This window comes from Artemia franciscana, chromosome 17 (assembly GCF_032884065.1).
Source record: "Artemia franciscana chromosome 17, ASM3288406v1, whole genome shotgun sequence".
In the NCBI taxonomy this organism is placed as follows: domain Eukaryota; kingdom Metazoa; phylum Arthropoda; class Branchiopoda; order Anostraca; family Artemiidae; genus Artemia; species Artemia franciscana.
Genome location: NC_088879.1, coordinates 26,111,928 through 26,130,321, shown reverse-complemented (window position 1 = coordinate 26,130,321; position 18,394 = coordinate 26,111,928). Strand labels below are relative to the sequence as shown.

General features: G+C 34.4%; 1 protein-coding gene across 6 annotated transcripts in view; it reads left to right on the top strand.

Annotated features, from left to right (window-relative positions):
• Nucleotides 1–18,394, top strand: part of LOC136038070 (unconventional myosin-IXAa-like) — a 266,020-nt gene that overhangs the window by 194,261 nt on the left and 53,365 nt on the right. For all 6 annotated transcript variants that reach the window (XM_065721055.1, XM_065721054.1, XM_065721050.1 and 3 more), the window contains one exon: nucleotides 772–1,060. In XM_065721055.1, coding sequence (XP_065577127.1) covers nucleotides 772–1,060 — 289 coding nt within the window. The remainder of the gene's footprint in view (nucleotides 1–771; nucleotides 1,061–18,394) is intronic.

Genomic DNA, 18,394 nt, shown 5'->3' with positions numbered 1-18,394 from the left:
CGTGATAATTATCATTCTTTTTGTGAAAAAGTTTCTACAGTTGTCCAAAATGTGGTTGCGTTATTTACCATTGCCAGTATACAAACAATTTTTGTCAAAGTATGAAATGGTCGTAGTCATATCCGTAAGTTAGTCATGCTCAAGATGCGATTATTTACTCTTTTTCGATTTTTTTTTCGTTGATATCGAAGAAGTTCTTACAAACTGTCTACAATTTTTTTATTAACCTTCAAAATGACAAATTCATGAATAAAATTGCTACTTTTCTTTACAAGTTATTTATAATCGTAACCAGAATAGTCCTAAAATTAATTTTTCTCTTAAAGTTAATGCTTTTCTACGTATGCACCCGAGATCCGGCTCTTTTCCGTTTTATGGCCGTTATGTAGACAGAATACTGCCTTCTGTAAGGGATAATATTCATAAGAAGTATAGAAGCAGGTAAATAGTAAACAAACATGAAATCCACATTCAGAATTCGCTAGTCTAATGGAAAATCACAAGGTCGTCTTCGTGACAGTGTAGCCTCTGGAAAATATAATACACAGGTTTTCTAGAGCTACTGAGGCTTATGTGAAATTGTTGGTTAGTATGAATCTATATTTTTATACACCCTGTCTTGCAAGTGCCGACGTGGCCAAGAGTTGAGATGACACTGGGTATACCTACTCTTGAAGTTTAAAAAATAAAAAGTTACCCTTGATTATTCCCTGAAATATTGTAGAACCTTAGCTTCGTATTTTGCATCACTATATACATTTCTTCTTCTAGGCTCTTCGCGTAAAATAGACCGCAGAGATAGTGATAGCGATACGGAAGGGACTTTAATCAGCTCCTCACGTTCTACGCTTCAGTCAACATCTACCTCACTTAGTAATACTACCTTGAGCTCCATTGACTCAGGTCGAGTGAAGGAGCGAGAACAAAGAAGACTTGAAAGGAGGAAAGTCATAGCAGAAAGGAATCCACTACGGAGTCGAGCCAATAGTCAAACGGAGGAATCGATTGCTAGCACACTGGGTGGACTACAAATTTACACGGCTTCTATACCTATTCATAGGTCTGAAAGATTTTGTTTTTTCGTTTTTTACCCTCTTTTTTTATGGCACCTGGTATCTACCAAGTGACATATAGCGATCGCAAATTCTGTCGGTCTGTCTGTCCCCGTTTTGCTAGTTTAGGCACTTCCAGGTAAGCTAGGACGACGAAATTTGACAGGCATATCAGGAACCAGACCAAATTAAATTATAAATTGTTGTTTCTCCGATTCGACCATCTGGGGGGGGGAGGGCGGACGGTTAAATCAGAAAAATTAGAAAAAATTAGGTATTTTAACCTTACGAACGGGTGATCGTATCTTAATGAAATTTGGGGACAGGAACCTAAAATCTTGGAAAACGCTTAGAGCGGAGAGATTGGGATGAAACTTGTTGGTAAAAATAATCAGAAGTCCTAGATACTTGATTGACATAACCGGAACGGATCCGCTCTATTTGGGGTAGGGGGGTGGGGGGAGGAGGTTTAATTCTGAAAAATTAGAAAAAATAAGGTATTTTTAACTTACGAAGGAGTGATCGGATCTTAATGAAATTTCATATTTAGAAAGACCTCGTAGCTCAAATCTCTTATTTTAAATCCTGACCGGATCCAACGTCATTGGGGGGAGTTGGGAGGGACCTAAACCTTGGAAAACGCTTAGAGTGGAGGGATCGGGATGAAACTTGGTGGGAAAAATAAGCAGAAGTCCTAGATACGTAATTGACATAACCGGAACAGATCCGCTCTATTTGGGGGAGTTGAAGGGAGGGTTAATTCTGAAAAATTAGAAAAAATGAAGTATTTTTAACTTTAAGTTTTAACGTTATTTTTAAGGTGTGATTGGATCTTAATGAAATTCCATATTTAGAATGACTTCGTAACTCAGATCTTTTATTTTAAATCCCGAACGGATCCAGCGTCATTGGGGGGGGGGGGGGGACCGGAAATCCAGGAAAACGCTTAAAGCGGAGAGATCAGGATGAAACTTAGTGGGAAGAATAAGAACAATTCCAAGGTACGTGACTGACATAACCGGGCCGGATCCGCTCTCTTTGGTGGAGTTGGGGGGAGGGGGCGGTAATTCGGAAAAATTAGAAAAAATGAGGTACTTGTAACTTACGAACGGGTGATCAGATCTTAATGAAGTTTGATATTCAGAAGGATCTTTTGTTTTAGAGCTCTCATTTAAATCCCGACCAGATCCGGTGACATTTAGGGGAGTTGGAGGGGAAAATCGGAATTCTTGGAAAACATGAAAATTGAGGTGTCTTTATCTCACGAATGGGTGATCGGATCTTAATGAAACTTGATATATAGAAGGATATTATGTCTCAGATGTTCCATTTTCAATTCGAATCGAATCCAGGGACATAGGGGGTTGGAGGGGGAAACAGAAATCATGGAAACCGGAAATCTTGGATAATGCTTAGAGTGGAGAGATCGGTATGGAACCTGATGGAAAGAATAATCACATGTTATAGATACGTGAGTGACATAATTGGAACGGATCTGTTCTCTTTGGGGGTGTTGGGGGGGGGGGTGTTAATTTGGAAAAATTAGAAAAATTGAGATATTTTTAACTTAAGAACGGGTGACCGGATCTTAATGAAATTTGATATTTAGAATGAACTCATGTCTCAGAGCTCTTATTTCAAATACCGATCTGATCTGTTGACATTGGGGGGAGTTGAAGGGGAAAACCGGAAATCTTGGAAAACACTTAGAGTGGAGAAACCGGGATGAAACTTGGTGGGTAGAATAAGCAAATGTCGTAGGTACATGTTTAACGTAACCGTACTGGATCCGCTCTCTTTGGGGGACTTAGGGGGTGGGGTTCAGTGCTTTGGCGAGTTTAGTGCTTCTGGACGTGCCAAGACGATGAAAATTGGTAGGCGTGTCAGGCAGCTGCACAAATTGACTTGATAAAGTCGTTTTCCCCGATTCGACCATCTGGGGGGCTGAAGGGAGAGGAAAAATTAGAAAAATGATCACCGTGGACGATTGGTGGATGGTAAACTTTCATGATAAAAGCTCCATTTAATATTTTAAAAGGAAGTTTATTGCCGATATGTAAATCTATAATCTATAAACTTAATGTCGAACCATCGATAAACAAACACCATTCTTTTGATATATATTCAATACCCAAAACACTCATTACGTCCTCAACATTATAAAAAAATACTAGCTGATCACCTTATGAAAAAGAAACTTTTTACTGTTCATCTAGATTGGAAAAGTCACACATTTTTGTTTTTAGTTACTTTAAGTTCCTTTCCTTTAATTGAGAGCCCAAAAGTTGTGCCCTTTATTTGGCAAATTTAAGTTACAATAAGTACCAGTGGTGCCAATTTGCGAAAATGTAGGTGGGGGCATGTATTTTTATACAGTCTAGGGGAAAATATATTTTGTATAAAATTTAGGAGTGGGCAATGAGAACTCTAGTGTTTGTTTAGTTGTGCTTCTATCTTTGAAGACAGGGATCGTACCCTCACTTTCGCTGTGGTGACTTGACTTATTTATGCTAAAACAAACTTTTACCAGCATCCCTGATATTTTCACCTCTCTAATGAGGGCTGTACCTGTTATGGTACTGTTTGGAGACACCTGAGATTGAGTGCACTCTTTTTCTTTTTTTTAAGGAAAATATCAAGAAAAGGTTTTTCGTTAAAAATGCAGAAAAAAGATATTTGTTTGAAATTTAGGCTCAAATTTTAGTTGTGATACCTTTTATATTAGTAAGACAAAATTAATGCATATGTATAAATGTATGTACATTTAAACTGTACATACATTTAAAATGTTCATCAAGACCATCTCGATCTGTGATCCGCTTGAATGTATGAATTGGTAATTTCAATGTTCTAATCAGCAGCTGCCAAAGTCACTGAACCTATTTATGGGTCGAAACCATAAATTGGTTCACAATTTATGGGTCGAAACTACCCTATTGTCAAAATTACTTGAGACCAAAAATTGCTATAAATGTACGTACGTACATTTATGTATATAAATATCACGTATGTATACCGTATGTACAGTATATGCAGTACGTCGTACGGCACTGAGTTTCTCCATAATTAATTTCAAGGATCTGAAAAAAATATTAAAAAGATAAAAAAAATATTAAGAAATAAAAAAGATATTAAAAAATAAAAAGGGTCAGTGACTTTTGGCCCACACGTGTAATTTGACACGTCGAAACGTGTCAAAAGTACTGGAGACAAAAAATTGCTATAAATGTTCTAAAAAGCCGTAGCTAGCAGTGGACACTGCTTAGAGTCAGTGGTGAATCCAGGTAAGGGTGCAACCCCCTCCCCACTAAAGTAGTGATGGATTTGGGATTGGGACCGCTTACTCTGGTTGGGGTTGAGATGATGTAATACTTTTGCGGTATTTTTTGTAATTGGTTTTTAGTAGTGGAGTTGTAAGTTTCAGGTACTTTATGTAGTATCTGTTAGATTTTACTGATGACGCATACTGCCTAAAAGTATTTAATTAAATTTAGGTTTATCAGGGGAAACCAACTGGTAGGTGAAAATCTTCATTTCGTATTAAAAGGGAGGGAAAACTTAAAACCATAAATTTTTTAAGCTGTTGGAATAGTATTTCTGGACTGAACTGTCACAACAGGGCTGAAAAAACTTAATAGTGAAACTTCTTTTTCCCGTCAAAGATTTCTTTTCGAGTCTTGATTTGGCACAGAAGCGAAGAAATTGATATCATTACTTTTTCGGGCTCTCATAAAATTTGTGTTTGCTTTTTTTGCGAAGCGGGGTCGTTTTTACAATATTGCTGTTTTTTGGAGGATTTGAATAATAGATAATAGTCCGCACCGCCGGTACGGACTGTAAAGTTTATTGCCATATCCTTTTTTTGTATAATAGAAATAAAATATGTGAGAATCGCAAAGATATTATTGATTCGCATTTTGAATTTCGATTAGCAAATAGTGACCACTTTGCTGTCTATTTTCACCTAGTTAATGCCCTGTGTTATATCACCGCCTGTGTTCATCATAAACTTTAAAAAAAGGCCAAACTCTTTAGAAATATCTGACCTTTAATAAGGGTTCGTATGCACTTAGAACTAAGTATACGAGTCAAAATATTCCTTCAAAGGTCGGAGCAGCCTGTGACCCTCAATGGCTGACATAAGGTCACTCTGGCAAGCAATATCACACATATGTGGCATTTTCTGGTATTTTCCTGCAAAAATATCCGTTTATACTAGAATCGATCGTTTAAACTTAATGAAAACCCCCCAAGAGCGATTCTTGAGATGATTCCAGGCAATCGAGGCTAGCATGGCACAATGCACCAGACTGATATTACTCTCTGGTGCACATTGTCACACCTAAGGTTTATTCAACCTTTTCCCCACAAAATAAATTTATAAAGTAAAAATGACCATTTTTTGTACTTGAACAGTTTCAGCATTAAAATTTTAGTTTTTATAGTTTTATATTTTTAGTTTTAAAGTTGTGGCTTTGGTTCTTTTTTTTTAATTTGAAAATTTTGAATTTAATTTTTTTTAGATTTAAAATTAAAGTTTGAGTTTTAAGAGTATTATTTTTCAAGCAATTAGTTTTTAAAAGCTTTTGGTTTTAAGGTTTTAGATTTAAAGTTTTAGTTTTAATGTTTCTATCCTTATGGCATTTAAAGTTTCTGTTACAAACTTTTATTTTGAAGTTTTGGTTTTGCAGTTTTAGTTTAAGGCTTTACGAAAATTTTTTGCATTAAATTTTCAGTTTTAAAGTTTTGATTTTACAGTTGCAATTTTAAAGTTATTTTTATAAGTTCTAGTTTGAAATTGTCAGTTTTGAAGTTTTTGTTTTACAATAGCTTTAAAAATTAAACTGTTAAAACTAAACTTTTAAAACTATAACTCATATTAAATCTGAAAAAATTTAAATTCAAAATTTTTCAAATTAAAAAAAAAAGAACTAAGGCTTAAACTTTAGAACTAATGATTTATAACTTTTAATACTGAAACTTTTGGAAAAAATTTCAAAGTTAAAACCTCTAAAATGAAAAACATTAAGACCTAAACTTAAAACTTATAATTTGAATCCAGAACTTTTTTTTGACTAAAACCTTAAAACCAATACTTTTAAAACTAAACCTTTGTAACTAAAATTTTATAACTAAACTTGAAAAGTAAAACTTCAAAGATAAAAGTTTAAAATTAATACTTAAGAACAAGAAAACATTAACATTAAAGCTGACTTTAAAACGAAAACCTTCAAACGAAAAACTTTTTAAAACTATTACTTTAAAACTAAAAACTTAAAAAGTTAAAATTTAAGTTTGAACCTTTAAAAGTAAAATCTTAGAAAAAACCTTTAAAACAAAAACATTAAAATTCAAAGAAACCTTAAGATCCAAACTTTACAGCTAAAATCTTTAAAACAATAAGCTTTAAAATAAAAAAAAAAACTTTAAAATAAAACTTAAAAAAAAACGAAATTTTAAAACTACCTTTTGAAACGGAAAATTTAAAACAAAAGATTGAAACATTAAAACTGACAATTTAAAACTAAAACTTCTAAAAATAACTTTAAAATTAAGACTTTAAAACTGAAGATTTAATGCAAAAACATATTCGTAAAACCTTAAAATTAAAACTTCAAAACAAAGTTTATAAAAGAAAGTTTAAATGCCGGAAAAAAATAAAAACATTAAAACTAAAACATTAAAGGTAAAACCGAAAACTTAAAAACAATAGCTTCAAAAATAAAACTTTTAAAACCCAAACTTTAAAACGGTAACTTTCATATTAAATCTGAAAAAATTTTAATTCAAAATTTTTACATTAAAAAAGGGAACTATGGCCGAAGCTTTAAAACTTATAATTTAAAAATTTTAAAACTAAACTTTTAATACTGAAACTTTTGGAAAAAATTTCAAAGTTAAAAAATAAAAAAACATTAAGACCTAAACTTTAAAACTTGTAATTTGAATCCAGAAAACTTTGTGACTAAAACCTTAAAACTAATGCTTTTAAAACTAGAATCTTTGAAACTAAAATTGTATAACCAAACTTTAAAACTAAAACTTGAAATTAAAATTTTAAACCTAATACTTAAGAACAAGAAAACTAAAACATTAAAGCTTACTTTAAAACGAAAACCTTCAAACCAAAAACTTTTTAAACTATTACTTTAAAACTAAAAACTTTTAAAAGTAAAAATTGAAATTCAAATCTTTAAAGGTAAAACCTTAGAAAAAACAAAAACTTTAAAATTCAAAGAAATTTTAAGATCTAAACTTTAAAACTAAAATCTTTAAAACGATAAGCTTTAAAATAAAATCTTTTAAAACCAGAACTTTAAAAATAAAATAACTAAGATCTAAACTTGAAATCTGACAGTTTGAAAATAAAAACTTTATGCCTAAAACCATTAAGAAAAATTTTAAAACAAAACCTTTAAAAATAAAACTTTAAAACTTTGAGCGTAAAACTTTATTAATAAGAAAACTTTAAAAACTATCTTTTAAATTAAGAAAAAATTAAACCTAGAATTTACAGCTGATAATTTAAAAATTAAAAATTTAAAAATTAAACTTTAAAACGAAAAATTTAAAACAAAATATTGAAATTTTAGAAATGATAATTTATCACTAAAATTTCTAAAAATAGTTTAAAAATTGAAACTTTGTAATTAAAGTTTAAAACTGAAAATTTAATGCAAAGAAATTTTGTAAAACCTTAAAATTAAAACTTAAAATGGAAGTTTACAACAAGAATTTTAAAGAATAAAAAAGTAACTTTAGGACCTAAGTTAAAATCTGTAAGACTATAAAGTGTAAATAAAAAAAAAAATACTTTTTTTAAGTTAAAATCCAAAAAGCTATAACTTTTCGAAACTAATCAATGAAAAGTATCCGCTGTTCAAATAAAAATAATGGTCATTTTTAGTTTATAAAGTTATTTTTATGGGAAAAAGGTTGAAAACCCCTTAAGTTTGATAATGTGCCCCAAAGGGTGTCGTCCAGCTGGTGCATCGTGCCACGCTGACTTTAATTGCCTGGAGTCGTTAGAAGAATCGCTATCGGGGGTTTTTATGGCACTTGGTATTAACCAAGTGACATATAGCAGTCGCCAATTCTGTCGGTCTGTCGGTCTGTCGGTCTGTCCCGGTTTTGCTACTTTAGGCACTTCCAGGTAAGCTAGGACGATGAAATTTGGCAAGCGTATCAGGGACCGCACCAGATTAAATTAGAAATAGTCGTTTTCCCGATTTGACCATCTGGGGGGGGAGTGGGGGCCCGGTTAATTCGCAAAAAATAGAAAAAATGAAGTATTTTTAACTTATCAGCGGGTATTTGGATCTTAATGAAATTTCATGTTTGGAATGATATTGTGTCTTAGAGCTCTTATTTTAAATCCCGACCGGATCTGATGACATTGGGGGGAGTCGGAGGGGGGAAACCTAAAGTCCCGGTTTTGCTACTTTAGGCACTTCCAGGTAAGCTAGGACGATGAAATTTGGCAAGCGTATCAGGGACCGGACCAGATTAAATTAGAAATAGTCGTTTTCCCGATTTGACCATCTGGGGGGGGGGAGTAGGGGCCGGTTAATTCGGAAAAATAGAAAAAATGAAGTATTTTTAACTTATGAGCGGGTGATTGGATCTTAATGAAATTTGATGTTTGGAATGATATTGTGTCTCAGAGCTCTTATTTTAAATCCCGACTGGGTCTGATGACATTGGGGGGAGTTGGAGGGGGGAAACCTAAAATCTTGGAAAACACTTAGAGTAGAGGGATCGGGATGAAACTTGATGGGAAAAATAAGCGCAAGTCCTAGATACATGATTGACATAATCGGAACTTATTTGTTCTCTTTGGGGTAGTTGGGGGGGGGAGTAAGTCTTAAAAATTAGAAAAATGAGGTATTTTCAACTTGCGAACGGGTGATCGGATCTCAATGAAATTTGATGTTTAGAAGGATATCGTGTCTTAGAGCTCTTATTTTAAATCCCGACCAGATCTTGTGATGGGGGCGGGGAGTTGGGAGGGGGAACCTAAAACTTGGAAAACACTTAGAGTGGAGGGATCGGGATGAAACATGGTGGGAAAAATAAACACAAGTCCTAGATAGATGATTGACATAAACGGAACGGATCCGCTCTCTTTGGGGTAGTTGGGGGGGGGGGGTTAATTCTGAAAAATTAGAAAAAATGAGGTATTTTTAACTTACGAACGGGTGATTGGATCTCCATGAAATTTGATTTTTAGAAGGATATCGTGGCTCAAAGCTCTTATTTTAAATCCTGACCGGATCTGGTGACATTGGGGGAAGTTTGGGGTGGGGAGACCTAAAATGATGGAAAACGCTTAGATTGGAGGGATTGGGATGAAACTTGGTTGGAAAAATAAGCAAAAGTCTTGCATACGTAATTTACATAATTGGAACGGATCCGCTCAATTGCGGGGGGGGGGGGGTAATTCTTAAAAATAAGAAAAATAACGTATTTTTAACTTACGAAGGAGTGATCGGATATTCATGAAACTTCATATTTAGAAGGACCTCGTAACTCTGATATCTTATTTTAAATCTCAACCGGATCAAACGTAATTGGGGGGGGGGCAGTTGGGGGGACCGGAAATCTTAGAAAATACTTAAAGCGGTGAGATCAGGATGAAACTGGATGGGAAGAATAGAAACCTGTCTAAGATACGTGACTGACATAACTGGACCGGATCTGCTCTCTTTGGTGGAATTGGGAGGGGGGAGGTAATTTTGAAAATTGAGGTATTTGTAACTTACGAAAGGGTGACCAGATCTTAATGAAATTTGATATTTAGAAGGATCTTGTGCTATAAAGTTTAACTTTAGGTTCTGACCTTCTCACAAGTGCCAAATGAGCTCTTGGCTCTTGGCTCTTCCGACCTCGTACCATATGAGCTCTCGGCTCTTCCGACCTCGTCCAAATGAGCTCTTGGCTCTTCCGACCTCGTACCATATGAGCTCTCGGCTCTTCCGACCTCGTCACAAGTGCCATATGAGCTCTTAGCTCTTGTTCATTAAGTTTAAACAATCGATTCTTATGTAAACGGATATTCTTGCAGAAAAATGCCCAAAAAGTGTCTTATGTATGATAGTGTGCGCCAGAGGAACAGTCATACTCTGGCACGTTGATGTCGAATGTCATGGTGTATCACGTAGGATTGGCTGTAAAAAAAATGAACTATTTAAAAACATGGATTTAAAGTATGATTTTTAACAAGAAAATATCTGGAACATGTCTTAGGAAGGATTAGGGGTGCCAGAGAGTCACAGTGTTGCACGTTGTCGTAAAATGGCATGGCGGATCACGGAGGGCTGGCTTGCAAAAACACGAACAAATGGATTTAAACCATATTTTTAGCAGGAAAAAACCTGAAAAGAATTTCGTAGAAGTAGGGGTGCGAGTGGGTCTCGTGTGCCATCCATATTTTACCACGGTGGCGTGAGTGTTCATTGGGGGCATCACGTCGGGGGTGGAGTGCTAAAACACAAATGAATGGACTTTAGGCATATTTTTATCATGAAAATATCTGAAAAATGACTTAGGAGTGATGAAGTGTACCAGAGGGTGCCGTGTACGATTCATAGTTTGCCATGGTGACCTGAAACGCTTGGACATGGTGACCTGATTCGGCGCACACCCACGTTTGCGCCATCATTACGTAACACCCACGTGTGCATTGTCATTATGTAACATCACACGTATTCGCTGCCATTACGCAACACTCATTATGTCCTCCTCAGTTACAAGCGGGAAATCCCCACGGATCCTAAAGAAATAAGTCACGCGAGAATACCTCATCCTTAACACAGTAAACATTTCCTATTACATAACATGCAGGTGTACTATAGTATTATATAACATCCCATGTGTTCCCCGTCATTACGTAACAGTCATGTATGTGCCACTTACATAACACTCAAGTGTCTGCTGAAGTTATGTAGCACCAACGTGTACATCGTCGTAATATAACACCCACTTGAGTTCTATCATTGCATAACACCCACGTTTGCGTCTTCATTACGTGATATCCCACATTTGTATTGTCGTTACGTAACATCCCACGTGGGCACCACCATTACGTAACATCCAAAGTGTGCGCTGTTATTACGTAATAGTCACGTGTGCGCTGCCATTACGTAATATCCCACCTCACCACCGTCATTACGTAACAGTTACGTGTGGGCCATCATTAGATTACAACCATGTGTTTGCTGCCATTACTCAACACCCACATGCCCCTGAAGTCTAGCATGTCACGCGAGATTACGTCATTCCCTATAAATATACCAAGCCAAGCGTGATTGTGTCATTCTTAGCACAGGTAAACATTCCCTATAACGTAAAAGTCACCTGCATGTTTTAGATAACATTCCGTATTGCGTAACAAGCACCTGTGTCTTGGAGAAAATTATTAACACTTTGTCTTGGGGGAATCGCCGTTAAACTTCTTTGTTATTCTAAATCACTAAAGGGAGAAAAGAGTAGTGGCTATGGGCGTGCTTAAATCCAAAAGGCACTCACTACCTACCTACGACGTATAATTGTTGAGGCTCCTTTTGAATTGCTGGTATTTCTTTCTTCGCAAGTTTATCGGAGTAACCTATTATGTACCCCCGCTAAGAAAAATCCTGGATCTGCCCCTGCTTAGAGTGATCCATTTGTGACCGTGTCTTTTAAGGAAAAGAATCACAATTCATAAAGAAGTTCTAAGATTTCAAAAAACAGTTGTTTTTAAGTTTTAAGCCTTACAAAAACAAATTTCTCGTAGTTTGTCCTGCATCTAAAAAGCATCATGAATTTCAAAGTCTATACATGCTATATATTGCATAGATAGATACCACTTTTTTGATTAATGTGTCAGATCTCTTTTTTCACCCGTGAAATTTCAGATTCTGTTGTGTCTAATGGTTGTTTACGAGCTTTTATTTAGGAAAGGAAACTTTTTTTTGATTTTTTTATTTGTTCGCTTTTTTCTTACTTATACGATACAGGCAATTGTAATTTTTGTAAGGGTGACATAGCCTTTGTCTTGCCTCTGATAGATTGTTCAATTTATAACTAGATTCCTGGCAATTAACACTTAGTTTGGTGAATAAAGGTTAATTCTCAAAAAGCAAAAACCGCCAGAAAAACATAAAATTTGGTCACATAACATATCAATATTAAGTACTGTATGTTGGCGATTCCTACTGTAACGTTATTTTGTTTCTTACTGAATAACAGTTTTTATTAATTATAGTAATTTTACAATTGCTTGTTACACTAATTTTCCTTTGACAAGTGCTTTAATTAAAGTTCTAATGGCCACTTTTTATTTTTGATTTACAGTGGAACGTGTTGATGGTCTCTTTCAAATTTACTGTTTGGATTTTTTTTTTCATCTCTCAGTTTCATAACTCAGCCTTTTTACTTTTTTGTTTGTGTGTGGGAGGTTTCCTCATTTCAGTTTCATTAGATTGGCACCTTTTAAACGGTTTTAAATCAGCCTAATAGCTGACTGGCTGTTGCTAACTTAAAAGCTAACATATTAACTTATGTATAAGTAACTGGAAATTCTATCATTTTAGGTTTTTTTCTGATGAATCATTGACTCTGTCAATTCGATAGACATTTTTCCAATTACTAATTGACTCTGGTAAACCAAAAATAAAAAAATGACATCTGAAAATAAACGTTTATTTTATAATTTTTCTACAAAGTCAGAATTTTCTGTGTTTTACATATAACACAGCAGTCGTCCAAATCAGATTTATGACTCATGTTTTGTGCTTTCGAATGTGAAATTTCCAGGGGTAAACTTCCTTCTGTTCAACGAAACCTATGAAAACCTATTTGAGGTGTCCTTGTTCTTTGAAATTCGTCGCTGACCCTCATGTTTTCTTAAGTGATAAGATGTACGTGATCCCGTTTTCTGTGCAGGGTTATGATAGTATCTACATTTATCTCCATACTGACAGCAGCCTTTTTCATAATACCGACAAAATACTCTTTTTTCATCTGACGATCGTTTCAACTGGATCTTAGATCTTTCTATATTCTGCTGAATTTGAGTCTGCTTTAAGTCGTCTCCAGTTTCTCTTCTTAGGTGAGGCGGGGTATAAGCTTTTGATGGTGCTCCACTTCTCACAGAAGTCTCATCTTTAGGAATTCCGCAGATATAATTGAGTTTAAGAGTAACAAGTTCTTTTTCATCAGTTTGTGCCTCAACGAAAATATTAAAGGACACTTTTTTGTCTTGTTTTTGAGTTGGCTTTGTTTTTGGGTTCTTCATAGCTGATTTCAATGGTCTTTTCTTGCTATCAGCTGATGCATTCGGTTGTTTACTACAACACATACAGTTGTCATCTTTCTGGCAATTTCTTTCTTCACACTGGTTACAGTGCCCTTGGTTTGCCTCTGATTGATTATTCAAAAGAATTTTAGATTCCCTGCAATTAAGATCTGGTTTAGCTGCAGAAGTTTCTTCTTCTTCTCTGAGGGCATTTATAACAGGTTGAGATGGCTGCTTCGTGTCTGAAATCTCGGTAGAATCGTTTTTTGATTCCTTTGTAGGTTGGCTTAGTGTTAGTATCTTACTTGAATCTATTGTCGCGGCTTGTGGCTTGAGTCCGCTGTTTTCCTGTTTGCTATCGTCTTGGTCAGTACCGTTTCCGTGTAAAGATGCATGTTTTTCATCGATTGATTTTGTTTCTTTTTCATTTGTACGCACATCTCGGCTAGTATATCCAGTGCTTCTCAAAAATTTCTTTATCGGCATTGTAAGGATATTGTTGCTTTTAAGATCTGGCACAGTTTTAACAAATGGCCTCACTTGTGGCACTGTTTTAACTAATTTCTTCGTCCACACTGCCTTTCCGTTGCAGAATTTAATAACTGGTTTCAGTGCCGCTGAAGACTCATAGAAGTATCCATCTTGCTGGTATTCATCTAGATAATATTCTGATTCCTCAGGATAATAGCAATTTTGATAGCTCATTTCTGTAAGCATTTTGTCAAATGTTGTACATATAATACCTCTAGTCATTCTGATACCATTCCCTTTAGTGCAAGTATATTTATACTAAAGATGACGTCATGCCTAGTTTCATTGTATGTTCTATTGGAGTGACGTCATTAATAGTGTGACGTCATGTATCATGATCCAAGGACTTTTGATGGGGGCACCGTCACCCATGGCCGATATTGTCTATATTTTATCATATCGTTAAGGCTCTTAAACCTTATATAACTTAACCATTGAAAAATTTTCTTTCCGGACAGCGCTCAAATCTAGATTCTGGTTTCGCTTATCTTCTTTCTTTTTTTTTCTATTGATTTTGTCTGTAGTTTTTTGTTATTTTTTAAAAAAGCGTGTAAAACTTTACAAACAACTAGTTTTGAAAATGTTCCCTATTAAGCCTGACAAAAGAAATTTCTGGTAGTATTTGTAGCATAAAGATGAGAACTTACTCAACCGACGCTAGCGTCAATAAAATCAGCTGAGGTCTAGAGTTTCTTCAACTTTTCAATTTCACTTTGGGGGTTAGGGTGGGGGTTGGCAGGGAATTGATCTGGAAAACCTTATTATCTAGCGTCTTTGTATTTTTTAGCATCTTCCTGAAAGTAAATGACGTTAATTAGAAATAGTAATGGTGAAGATAGAAGTTAATATTTTTACTGAACTCCATGCCTCAAAGTTATTTTGAACTTTGTAGTAATTACCGTATTTACTTTAATGACACCATGAGAGCATTGCCTTCTCCGCCTGTCCCAGTTACGCGCCAGGTTTTTATACATTGATTCTGATTGTCGCTTGTCTTCTAACCGAGGTTGTTTTTACTTGTTTTTACTTCTAACACATTTTTGTTTTTACTTGTTGTAAGTTCCTTTCCTTTAATCGAAAACCCAAAGGCTATGCCCTTTGTTTAGCAAATTTGAATTATAATAAGTACCAGTAGTGCCAATTTGCGAAAATATAGGCGGGGGGGATGTATTTTTATACAGTCTAGGGGAAAATATATTTTTATAAAATTTAGGAGGGGGCAATGAGAACTCTGGTGTTTGTTTAGTTGTGCTTCTCTCTTGAAGACAGGGATCGTACCCTCGCTATCGCTATTGTGACTTGACGTGTTTGTGCTAAAACAAACTTTTACCAGCATCCCTGATACTTTCACCTCTTTAATGAGGGTTGTACCTGTGATGTTACTGTCTGGAGCCACCTGAGGTTGAATACACTCTTTCTTTTTTTTGAGGAAAAAAAAAATCAAGAAAAAGTGTGTTTGACTCAAAATGCAGAAAAAAGGTATTGTTTGAAATTTAGGCTCAAATTTTAGTTGTGAAACTCTTTATATCAATAAGACAAAGTTAATGCATATATATATATAAATGTATGTACATTTAAACTGTACATACATTTAAACTGTTCATCAAGATCATCTCGACCTCTGATCCGCTTGAATGTATGAATCTGTCTTTTCAATGTTCTAATCAGCAGCTGTCAAAGTCACTAAACCAATTTATGGGTCGAAACCTGTCAAAATAACTAGAGACCAAAAAGTGCCATAAATATTCTAAAAAGCTGTAGCTAGCAGTGGACATCGCTTAGAGTCAGTGGTGGATCCAGGTAAGGGTGCAACCCCCTCCCCCCCTCCACTAAAGTAGTGATCAATTTGGGGTTGGGACCGTTTACTCTGGTTGGGGTTGAGACGATGTAATACTTTTGCGTTATTTTTTTTGCAATTGGTTTTTAGTAGTGGAGTTGTAAATAAGTTTTTAATTGTTAAGAGCGTTTCTTTTTCCAAACAAGTATGAAACAAAGTTTCAGATACTTTATGTAGTATCTGTTGGATTTTACTGATGACGCATACTGCCTAAAAGTATTTAATTAAATTTAGTTTTATCAGGGGAAGCCAACTGGTAGGCGAAAATCTTCATTTCGTATTAAAAAGGAGGGAAAACCTAAAATGATAATTTTTTTAAGCTGTTGAAATAGTCTTTCGGCACTGAACTGTCACAATAGGGCTGAAAAAACTTAATATTGAAACTTCTTTTTCCCGTCAAAGATTTCTTATCGAGTCTTGGTATGGCACAGAAGCGAAGAAATTGATATTATTACTTTTTCGGGCTCTCATAAAATTTGGGTTTGCTTTTTTTGCGAAGCGGGGTTGTTTTTACAATATTTCTGTTTTTTGGAGGATTTGTATAATAGAAATTAAATATTTCAGAATCGCAAAGATATTATTGATTCGCGTTTTGAATTTCGATTAGCAAATAGTGACCACTTTGCTGTGTATTTTCACCTAATTAGTGCTCTGTGTTATATCACCGCCTGTGTTCATCATAAACATTAAAAAAAGGCCAAACTCTTTAGAAATATCTGACCTTTAATAAGAGTTCGTATGCACTCAGATCGTATGCACTTAGAACTAAGTATACGAGTCAAAAAATATTCCTTCAAAGGTCGGAGTAATCAGTTTAAAAAAAATTGATTTTCAAGAAATTGTTTATAAAAGAAGGCAAATAATTATGTGTTTTTTTTTTTTTTAGCTAGCTATAGATGGGTGTCTGAATGCTCAGTTTAAATCAGTGGAATGGTATTGAGTTTTTTTCAAACATTCTCTAATAAAATGTTGAAAAAAAGTTGAAATTCACACTATTTGAACTAACCACAGATTGCTTCAGCAATATGTGGTACAATATTATTTCAGAATTCCTCATCTCCTCAATACAAATCAGTCACACAATATAGTTATGTTATGTATTGAGAGGCTGCATATATTTTTCCATTAAATTGTATAAACTGCTAGATATACTGTTGAGGATGTTTGTACTAATTTTGGTGAATGCAATCTTATCATATTTCCACAATTAGTTGTTAATAAATCAAATTTTTTCAGGACAATTCTCTTACTTAATGCTGATTCCGAGCCGAATATCAAATATTTATGACACTTGGTAATTACCAAGTAACATATAGCGATCGCAAATTCTTTCGGTCTGTCGAATATCAAATTTTTTATTTTTTTTTTTTTTTGCTCCACAGACATATCGAGATTTAAACGTGTAAATTCAATATCTGAAAATTTCTAGATTATTTTTTTTTATCTACTTAGTTTGAAGTGTATACATACATGCATTTTTATTAGAGTTCATATTTATCTTATGGTTTTCGTCTTTATTTGAATATTTTACGATGAATAGAAGAGGAAATACTAACAAAGAGCTCTAGATTGACAGGACTCTAGACTGACTGGACTAGCCATTATATACGTTCAGGAAAATATTTAGGTAGACATAGAATAGATATGGTGAGATAAATAGATATAGTGAGAGTAGAAAGAGAAAAGTAGACTTTTTTGAATAAAATTGTGAATTCTGTAATTTAAGCAAAATATAACGAAATTCATAAAGTGGAAATATACTCTACATTGTTATGAAAGGTGCAATTTAATCAGAATTTTTTTTTTGAGATTTCGTTAAAGTTGACTTTGTTTATTAGAGCACTATTTTTAAAAAGAAACAGTGATTAGTTAATGTTTTATTGCTTATACTTAAAACCTGCGTTTCAAATGCCATCTGTGTATTTCTATCTCTTTGTTATATGTTTGTTTTTACACCCCTAGACGAACTAGTATTTACTGTTAAAGTCTTTATGCATATACGATTGTATCTTACTCCTCAGTTAGTGCTCTTCCTTACCACCATAATTACTAAGCAATGTCATATAGTTAGTGGACATGCTAAATGGTTTGACCTATACAAATAATTAAATAAAAAAAATAAAAAAATTTAATGAAAGGTAAGGAGCGACATTAAAATTTACAACGAACAGAAATTACTTCGTATATGAAAGGGGCTGCTTCCTCATCAACGCCCCGCTCTTTACGCTAAAGTTTGACTCTTTCTCTTAACTCTACTTTTTAAAAGAGTAAAAACCTTTAGCGTAAAGAGCGGGGCGTTGATGAGGAAGCAGCCCATTTCATATACGAAGTAATTCCTGTTCGTTTTAAATTTTAATGTCGCTCCTTACTTTTCGTTAAAAAAAATTGTTTTTTTTTATTTAATGTCTGAACATTCTTGAATCAATGCATGTTATGATTTTGGCTCTCCGCAGATGAATAATTCAAACGAAATTCGCATATTTTTTTTTTTTTTTTTTTTTTTTTTTTTTGGCTAAATTGCTTTCTCTTAGTTTTGATCGAATGATTTTGAGAAAAAAAAGAGCGGGGGAGGAGGCCTAGTTGCCCTCCGATTTTTGGTTACTTAAAAAGGCAACTAGAACTTTTAATTTTTTACGAATGCTTTTATTAGTAAAAGATATACGTAACTTACAAATTAGCTTACGTAACAAACTTCTG